This window comes from Eumetopias jubatus, unplaced genomic scaffold (genome assembly GCF_037043125.1).
Source record: "Eumetopias jubatus isolate StellerSeaLion01/CBP00866 unplaced genomic scaffold, mEumJub1_p1.0 scaffold_10, whole genome shotgun sequence".
Classification (NCBI taxonomy): domain Eukaryota; kingdom Metazoa; phylum Chordata; class Mammalia; order Carnivora; family Otariidae; genus Eumetopias; species Eumetopias jubatus.
The window spans coordinates 113378153-113388191 of NW_028274816.1; the positions used below are offsets into that span (position 1 = coordinate 113378153).

At 55.5% G+C, this 10039-nt stretch overlaps 1 protein-coding gene across 1 annotated transcript; it reads left to right on the forward strand.

Annotated features, from left to right (window-relative positions):
- Positions 1-2344: 2344 nt before the first annotated feature.
- On the forward strand, positions 2345-3043 carry NOG (noggin). The gene has a single exon (XM_028092977.2). The coding sequence runs from the start codon at positions 2345-2347 to the stop codon at positions 3041-3043; it is 699 nt and encodes a 232-aa protein (XP_027948778.1).
- Positions 3044-10039: the final 6996 nt, after the last annotated feature.

Consider the following 10039-nt stretch of genomic DNA (forward strand, 5'->3'; position numbering starts at 1 on the left):
CCTGGGTGGTTCAGTCATTAAGCGTCTGCCTTCCGCTCAGGTCATGATCCCAGGGTCCTGGGATCGAGCCCTGCCTGTGGCTCCCTGCTTGGCAAGAAGCCTGCTTCTCCCTCTCCCACTCCCCCTGCTTGTGTTCCCTCTCTCGCTGTGTCTCTCTCTGTCAAATAAATAAAAAAATCTAAAAAGAAAAAAAAGCTTAGATTCAGTTATTCATCCAAGGGAAAATTAACTAGAAGTGTCATTTCAGCATCCGTCTCGCATCACACTGCTTTAGGAAGAGAAAGCATCATGCAGGTTTATTTAGAATCATAGAAAGGTAGGGCTGGAGGAGGAATGCAGCTGTGTCACTAACCAGAAAGTGAAGAATATGGTGCCACAAAAGTGACTTGTCCGGGCTGAGCGTATGAGGGCAGACCCCAACCAGGACTCAGGCCCCCTACCGCCAGTTCACCTTTCTTTTTTAGGTCTCCACTCCTGTCCAGTGAGGCCGACTTAGCGGAAGCAGGAGGTGCAGTATAGATGACATTTGGGGGCTTCCGGAGGAATCTCAGGAAGTTTACACTGAGGGCCTGGAGAGCTTGGAGAGAACAGATGAAATCAGAACAGACCCAGCAGCGCGCGCGCGCGCAAACACACGCACACACGCACGCACACACAATGACACGGACACAGAAGCAGAAGCTGAGCGGGGCAGGGTGGACAGCAGAGGAACCCACCTCGCAGGGCCGCCCCCGCCAGCGCCGGGTGCAGGACTTGCTGGGCGCCAGCAGAGGGCGCGCCGCCCCCAGGGAGCCGAGCAGCAGCCGCGCGGAACCCGGCAGGCTAGGGGAGCCGCAGGCGAGCCGGACGCGCCCCTGCAGCTCGGCCACTCAGGGTGCAGGACCCGGCCAAGGAGGAGGAGGAGGGTGAGGAGCGGACCCCCCTCGTGGGCCCGAGTAACAGACGTGCAGGAGTGCTTCCTAGGAATTACATCACGCTGCGCAACGCTGCGGCTCTCGGACTCCTCCTGCTGTGTGTGTGTGTGTGTGTGTGTGTGTGTGTGTGTGTGTGTGTGTGTGTGTGTGTGTGTGTGTGTGTGTGTGCTGGGGGAGGGGACTTAGACCAAGCTTGGGAGAGAGGAAGGCGAGACGCGCCCGGGGGGAAAAATCTCCATGCACATGGAGAAATTCCTTGCGCGGGACTGCACGGAGAAACGAGCCCCCAGCACCTCCCCGCTGCTCCCCTCCCCGTGCAAAGCACCCAGCTAGTGAGAACCCTCACAGCCCCACCTCGAGCACCCCCCAAAACCGGCCCTGCACCCTCCAGCCCGGCTCCAGCGCCGCCGCGAGCTTTCCCCAGGACTGGCCCTGGCGGGGCGCCTAGAGCCCCAGTTGCATTGCTCCAGGAGAAAGGAGGGGGGCGGTGCATTTTGCAGGAGGAGGAGAAGGGGGGTGGGTGGTGGGGGAGAGAGAAAATTGCGCGGAGACCTGCCAAGCGCCACCGCCGCCGCCACCGCCGCTGCCGCCGCCGCCGCCGCCGCCGCCGCCGCCGCAGCCGCCTGTGAGCTCCGGCGGGCAGCCGGACTGTCGGCTTCCCGGGGCATCTGGGTCCGGCGGGGCACAGCCCTGGGCGCTGCCGAAGCCGCCGCCGCGGCGAGTGCAGGCGGCTTCCCCCCGGAGCCTGTGCCGCTCCAGCTCCTCGGGGGTGGAGAAGTGGGGGGTGGGGTTGTTGTTTGGGGGGAAGAAGGGGGAGGGGGCAACGCCGAGAGAGTCAGTGGTTTCCATGGTGATGGAGCTGAAAGTGCAGGAAATTTAAAGGCTTGGACCCTGCGAGACAGACAAACCGGTGCCAACGTGCGCGGACGCCGCCGCCGCCGCCGCCGCTGGAGTCCGCCGGGCAGAGCCGGCCGCGGAGCCCGGAGCAGGCGGAGGGAAGTGCCCCTAGGACCCGCTGGGCCAGCGGCGCTGCACAGAGCGGCAGGACGACGAGCAGCGAGAGGAGGAGGAGGGGAGAGCGGCTCGTCCACGCGCCCTGCACCGCCGCCGGCCCGGGAAGGCAGCGAGGAGCCGGCGCCCCCTGCGCCCGCCGTCGCCCTGGAGTAATTTCGGATGCCCCGCCGCGGCCGCCTGCCCGAATAGACCCGGGAGAGGAGTTGCGGCCAACTTGTGTGCCTTCTTTCCGCCCCGGTGGGAGCCGGCGCTGCGCGAAGGGCTCTCCCGGCGACTCATGCTGCCGGCCCTGCGCCTGCCCAGCCTCGGGTGAGCCGCCTCCGGAGAGACGGGGGAGCGCGGCGGCGCCGCGGGCTCGGCGTGCTCTCCTCCGGGGACGCGGGACGAAGCAGCAGCCCCGGGCGCGCGCCGGAGGCATGGAGCGCTGCCCCAGCCTGGGGGTCACCCTCTACGCCCTGGTGGTGGTCCTGGGGCTGCGGGCGGCACCGGCCGGAGGCCAGCACTATCTTCACATCCGCCCGGCTCCCAGCGACAACCTGCCCCTGGTGGACCTCATCGAACACCCGGACCCTATCTTTGACCCCAAAGAGAAGGATCTGAACGAGACGCTGTTGCGCTCGCTGCTCGGGGGCCACTACGACCCGGGCTTCATGGCCACCTCGCCCCCCGAGGACCGGCCCGGCGGGGGCGGGGGGGCGGCCGGGGGCGCCGAGGACCTGGCCGAGCTGGACCAGCTGCTGCGGCAGCGGCCGTCGGGGGCCATGCCGAGCGAGATCAAAGGGCTGGAGTTCTCCGAGGGCTTGGCCCCGGGCAAGAAGCAGCGCCTGAGCAAGAAGCTGCGGAGGAAGTTACAGATGTGGCTGTGGTCGCAGACCTTCTGCCCGGTGTTGTACGCGTGGAACGACCTGGGCAGCCGCTTTTGGCCGCGCTACGTGAAGGTGGGCAGCTGCTTCAGTAAGCGCTCGTGCTCCGTGCCCGAGGGCATGGTGTGCAAGCCGTCCAAATCCGTGCACCTCACGGTGCTGCGGTGGCGCTGTCAGCGGCGCGGGGGCCAGCGCTGCGGCTGGATTCCCATCCAGTACCCCATCATTTCCGAGTGCAAGTGCTCATGCTAGAACTCGGGGTCCCCTTCCCGCACCCGGACAAATGATGGAACCCCACCGACGCCCTCCCCCCCCCCGCACCGTCTCCAACCAGTTCCATCACCCTCTCGCGAGGGGATTCAATGAACTTTTTTTTTTTTTTTCTGGCTACAGAGACCTAGCTTTCTGGTTCATGTAATGCACTGTTTAACTGTGTAGGAATGTATATGTGTGTGTATATACGGTCCCAGTTTTAATTTACTTATTAAAAGGTCAGTATTATACGTTAAAAGTTACCGGCTTCTACTGTATTTTTAAAAAAAAAATAGCAAAAGGAAAAAAAAGAACAGAGCAAAGAGAGACTTATTCTGGTTGTCGCTAATAATGTTAACCTGCTATTTATATTCCAGTGCCCTTCGCATGGCGAAGCAGGGGGGAAAAGTTATTTTTTCTTAAAGTACAAAGAGAGGGGAGAACTTTTGTAGAAGGACTTTTAAAAAGCTATTTTCCATTCTTCGGAAAGTGTTTTGGTTTTCCTTGGACCTCGAAGAAGCTATAGAGTTCAATGTTATTTTACAGTTATTGTAAATATAGAGAACAAATGGAATGACTAATCATTGTAAATTAAGAGTATCTGCTATTTATTCTTTATAATATCCCGTGTAGTAAATGAGAAAGAAGTGCAGAGCAGGATTAAAGAAAACCACTAAAATCGACTGCGCTCGACACTGCGATTCTCTGTGTTGGTGATTGATGGGGGGTGTGCGGGCTGAAGGGGGCGGGTAGGGGTGCCGCTGTGCTTACGATGCCTGTTGGGAGAAGGGGCTCATCCTCTCTTCTGGTGTGTTGGAGGTGACCGCTCAGTTTTTCATGGGGGGGGCGGGTTATTCTCAAACCCCTCACTGGAGCATCACGTGGCCTCCGCCCAGTCTCCCAGCTTTTTCTCGCTATGTCACCGAAGCTCGGGCCCGTCCTGACCTCGACACCCAGCCGGCCCCCTGGAGCTGACCCCAGGCTGGGCCGAGGGGCGGGGGGGCGTGGGGGGGAGGGTGGGCGGCCGCTTTGTCCTGCCTGACAGGCCCTTCACAATGGGGACACGTGTCTTTCACACCTACCCTGGGGGCGGAGTGCCGCTGAAACTTGACCCCCGAGGAATGGGGGGGGAGAGATCAGAGCGCGCCCACCCAGATCCCGCCACCCCTCCCGCCTTGCACCGGCCTCCCCCCATCAATAACCAGCCCATGTTAACCCTTTGCACGCCCAGAAGCTGCGGTGATGCACGCTGAAGTGATCCAGTCCTTTGGAATCAACACTCAGTCTCCGGGATCTTGCAGGTCTGAGCCCCCCAAATCCCAGGCCCTCAGCGGGAATTGCTGGGGACAACTGGGTGATTTGACACTCGCCTCCTCCCCCCACCCCCGTGCCCCAGGACCTAAGGAGGACTCTGAGGGTCAGGATTTCGGAGGGGTCTGAATTTGGGTGAAAAACGCCACCACAGGGATCTGCAGTTGGGAACGGGGTGCGCCCCCCCCCCGGACACTTACTCCGTTTGGGGGTGGGGAGGGAGGAGTTCTCAGAATCGGGATCTTTGAGCTTTTGGGTTAAGAGAGGGGCAGAAGACGTGTTACCCCTTAAGGGACGTGCAAAATATCACCCTCACCCACCCCTTAAAAAGCCAACTTCTTGGGGCTGGCGCTCGACTCGCGTGCGTCCCTCCGCCTCAGTCCGCGGTGGCGCCCATCCGCGCAGCTCCACGTGGGCCGGCTTCCTGACACTGCTCAGCGCTCCCTTTATTTATCTTGGACTCCAAAGTCGCTCTCCTTTGCTCCCTCCCCACCCCCCTGCCACCTCCCCGCGCCTCCCTCCCGGCATCCCTCCCCCCCCACCCCCACCCCGGGGTTCGGAGTCCCGGCGAATCTATGCTAATTATTTCAAACCTGCGCCGGGTCCCCAGCGCAGTCTCAATGCCCCCGGCCCCGCCCGCCCTGTCCCTCCAGCCGGGCGCTTTCTTCCCTCCCGACGCAGCCTCGGTGGCTCCTCATTTCAATAGCCTGGCCCGGGAGCCGGAGCCCCCTCCCCGGCGCTGCCTCCGTCAGCCGTGGGACAGACGTTAGGGTATTCATTAACTGAGAGCCGAGGAATAACGGCATTATTCCCCCCAGAGAGGGCACCCTGCCCCCGCGACTATCTGAGGCTTCATTGTAAAAGGATTAAAAGTTAAAGACCTCCATCTTATGATTCTTTCATTTAATCTTCCTGGCGCCTGGGAGACATGCTCGATGGATGATGGCTTTTAAAATATTCCTAATGTCGGCTACCTTAAGACTCCAAGCCGGGCAAACAAACGTAATTTATTTCCAGAAGAAAGGGGATATTGAGATGTTTAAGTTTATGAACCGCCGTCCCCATGTATATTTGTTAAGTTCTGACAAATACCCAAATAACGTTAAAATCAGCCATTCATCACTTATGAATTTATGCAAAACTTTCTGTGCCCCGGGCCAATATTTTTTTAGACAGAGTTTCACTCGCGAGGGGCGGAGGTGGTGGGGAGGGGGCAGAGGAGGGGGCTTACGGGGCGGTGGGGGGGGGAGCCGAAAGCAAGAATTTTCATGCCTGGTAAACACGCGAATTATGCGAAGAGAGTTATTCCCAGCTGGGCGGGCAGCCAAAACTCGGAGAGCGCGCGGAGGCCAGCGCCCCCACCCCCACGTTGGCAATGTCATTGGATTACAATGCGAGGTCTTCCCCTCCGCGACGCCCCCTCCTCCCTCCGCCCGCCCGCCCGCCCGCCCGCGCCCCTCCTCCCCACCCCTGCCCACTTGGAAAACCCGCTCGCAGCCGGCGAGCTTCTCGGCTTTCAGAGCCGGAGCCGGTGTGAGCTAGGAGGACCCGGGCTACTGCAGACGTGACGGGCAAGAGACAGACCACCGCACAGACAGACCAAAGGGCAGGGCCCCAAGCCGCTCCGGACGCGGAGAGGAGGACCCAGCAGGATCCAGGCAGTCCCAGAAGAGAATGAAGGTGGTGCAGGCTCCTGGAACATTGTGACTAATGCACAGCCGGTTACCGGTTACGTCTCCATTATTATTAATGTTGATAATACTAATAATAGCCTCGACGCGGAAAGGAGTAGAGAGCTCTGGGCAGAGAGGCAAGAAAACTGTCCTCTGCGGTCACCTAGTGTCTATCTCCTGTGAGGAGGAAAATTGATCTTGGTGTCTTCTGTGGCTTTGACAGCCTGTGCTTATGAATTTATGCAGCTGCTGGGGCACCGTGCCTCCCCAGGATGGAGACTTAGAACCATTACAGATACAGACACAACCACTTTTTCAAAATCCTGGAAGAGAATGGCAAGGTTTCCACCACTCCAGCCCTCCTGCCATGATTGCAGGAAATCAATCACCAACGCTCTATCTTCATCTCTTCCCTTTATTCCTTCCTTCCGCCCTTCCAACACTCCCACACTTCGCACACAAGTATACCCAAGCCAAATGTCCACGGAAAGCCAGCACCCTCAGGGGAGGGCCCTCTGGCCCCCAGAGTCTGGGAACAAGATCTGGTTCCCTGTTGAGACGGAGAAGGCCAGGGGTCCATTATCAGTCTTGCTTCTGAGACCCCTGGGAAAGGGGGTTGAAGTTTGGTGGCAGCTGCAGGAGGAAGCTGGCTGTGTATTAAGAGCTCTTAGCTGTGCTGGATGGGGACAGCAGGGGGAGGGCCCAGCCCATATTGGTATTTTGAAGGGGTGATTCATCCTTTTTCTTTAATGCTCTTGGAATGTCAGTGCTGGAGGGGAGCTTAGATTCCAGTGCCCACCGCTCAATTTACAGATGAGAAGACTGAGACCCCAGTGGGGCACCTGATCACACGATTAATATAGTTGGGCTTGGCCAGGTGGCCTCTGATGTGCCTTTTCACTCTTCTCTTGTTCTTTGTTCTTCGCTCCTTTTTGAAATTTAAAAAAATTTTTAAAATGTGTTTATTTTTGATGCTGGAGAGTTCTCTCCATAATTAACATAATAACAATTGAGCATCAGGAAGTTCTGTTCTGTTGTGTTTACTTGGCAAGCAGTGGTTAATGGCCTGTGATGAGCCAAGCACAGGGCTGGGCCTTTGCACACCTTCTGATTAGGTCTCTAGTTTCCAAATAAGGAAACTGAGCTCAGAGAGTTTATGCATCTTGCCCAAAGCCACACAGTAAATGACATAATTATGATCTAAAATCTGAGCTGACTCCAAAGCCTGTGCTGCTTCTAAATACCCTTCCTCCCTTCAGGGATGTGAACACCTAGCTTGGGAGACACAATGTGCCAGATGATGAGCTGGCCAGTTCCAACTCAAGCTCTGTAGGGATTCACGCCTGGTAGGCCACACACAACATGTTTGTATGCCTCCTTATGTGCCTGGGCCCACACCCTGACTTCCCCCTACACACACACACACACACACACACACACACACACACACACACACACACACACAAAACACACGAGTTGGGGGTAAGAAATGAAGAGCAGGGTAAATGAAGGAAGAAGAGTTAGAAAAACATCAAACAAACTAGGGACGGAAAGGGGAGGGCTCACTGCTCAATTGGGCAGCCAGAGTAGGCATCTGACAAAAGTCTCAAAGGACAAGTTAAATGTTGATGTTCTGAGGTGGGAATGTGGGTAAAAAGGACATTTGGGTGGAGAAAGCACGGATAAGTAAAAAGAGATGATGTTGGAAACATACCAGGGAAGGTCTGAAAAGCAGGCTGACACCAAATTATGGAGGACCTTGAATGCCAACTAAAGGCACTAAACATTATTTTTCCAGCAATAGGGAGCTCTTGAATAGGGCAGTGACACCATCAGCACATTACTGCCAATGAATCTTTCATTCATTCAACAAACAGTTTTGATCAGGTTTTGGTTATCTGTTGGTGCATAACAAGCTACACCGAAACTAACAATCCTAGAACAACCATTTTATTTTGCTCATGATTCTGTGTGTCAGGAAGTTGGAAAGGGCTCAGCTGGACAGTTCATCTCTGATACTCATGGGGTCAGCTGAGCACTGGAGATCCCATTTGGGGAGCTCAGCTGACCCGTTGACTAGAGCCCCTGCAAGTGGCTTCTCCATGAGGCTTCGGTTTTCCCACAGCCCGATGGCTTCAGAATAGTGGGACTTCCTACATGGTAGCTCATGGCTCTGAGAGAAAGTATCCCAAGAGACCTGGCTGGAAACTGCAAGGCTTCTTATGACATTGTCTCAAAAGTCCCACAACCTTCTTTCCACACAGTCTGTTGGTTACCAAGTCTCTAAAACCAGCTCAGATTGAAGAGAAAGGGAATTAGACCTCACCTCTCAATGGGAGCAGGAGCAAAGAAACGGGGGACATCTTTAACCTACCACAGGCACTTTCTATAGGCCTGGCTCTGTATTGTATGCTCAGGACACAAAAACGGGAAGGTACAGTCATTTTCCATTTAGGTTTGGCGCTGGTGTCTAAGACGGATTAGAAATGGGGTAGTGGCCACTGGGAGGCTAGTTAACGAGGACATTGCTATGAACCAGGAGGAATCAATAAGGGTCGATATTTGAGGAGTGTCAAGGCCAATGAACACAAAAATCATTTGCCAAAAGACCGGCGAGGACTTGGGGACTGATTGGATGTGGGGGCTGATGGAGGTGTCGAAAAAGCCCCTGATGTTTCAGGCTTACAAGGATCCGTACACAGAAGAGGATGCTCAGATGAAAGAGCTTCCTCCGCTGCCACCTCCAGACAGGTGCAGAGAGGTTCCAGGCTTGTCCAGAAGAGGGAGGAATCTGGGGAGCCCTGGGAAGATCTCAGTTCATAATTGAGTCGAATGGATGAATACATGGATGGATGGGTGGATGGTAGGGAGAGAGTCAGACAGGGAGGGAGGGGATAAACACGCACTCTGAGCTTGGGGAGCAGTAAGATTCTCCCCAGCGGACCAGAAGGGTACCGATGAACTTGGCTTTGGAGACTGTTTGAAGAAAGGGAGAGAGACCAAGTTGCGGAGAAAGGCAACAACACTCCTTGAGTGACACTACCAGCCCAGTACTTTGTATTTGTCATCTTTCACCCTCCCTGTGAAGTGAGCATCATTGCTATTACACAGGTGAGAAAAATGGGGCTCAAAGAAGTTGAGGGACTGGCCCGAGGACACGCATCTGATAAACAGAAGCACTTGGATTCAAATGCAGGCCTGTGTGACTTCAGAGTGACATCAGACTTGCTCCAGAAAGGCTGCCTCTGGCTGGAGCGAAGCATCCCTTTCTCTGTGCTCCTCATCACACTAAGACCTGACTGTTGCACCTTCTCGAGGAAGGGGACGCTTAACCTGCCGGGTTTCATGGAGGCTGGCTCTGCAGAGCGTGAGGAAAATGTGTTTGCATGTGTTTTTTCTGGGAAGAGTCCATCATTCTCATCAGATTCTAAAGTCTGTAACACAAAGGTTAAACTCTCTCCTAGACTGTGAGAATTTTTAAGTGACAGAATTCTTTCATCGTAACTCTTTTTTTTTTTTAGTCTCCCCAGTGTACAGTGTAATGCTTACCATAGTAAGTGTGTTCAATAAACACTAGGTAGGGGGAAGTGGATGGGCTTGAGGGTCCACAGGAAGCCACGGTAGGTTCTTGAAGAAGGGATGAGGTGGGAAGATTCTTCTGGATTAGAGTTGTGTAAAAAAAGTTTAGAAAGTTATGCCTGCAGGCCAGAGGCCTCAGAGGAGACTCCTACTGCCATCTAATTCCGGACGACAGTGTGACCAGGGTGGAGGGAGAGAGGTTCACAAAACTGAGAAACATATTAAAGGAAAACAGAAGCTAGATCCAGCCTGCATTTCTGTATAGAGCAATCATTTGGGGAGCGGAAAAGCAGCTGTCTTCTTTAAATAGAACACACCTCCTTTCTTTTGCCAAGGTCCTCACCTCCCCTTTTTGCCCCCTTCACTCATTCTATCACCCACCAGAACTGTTGTACCATCTGCTGTTGGGACCCCTGGATTCGCTATGAGAAGG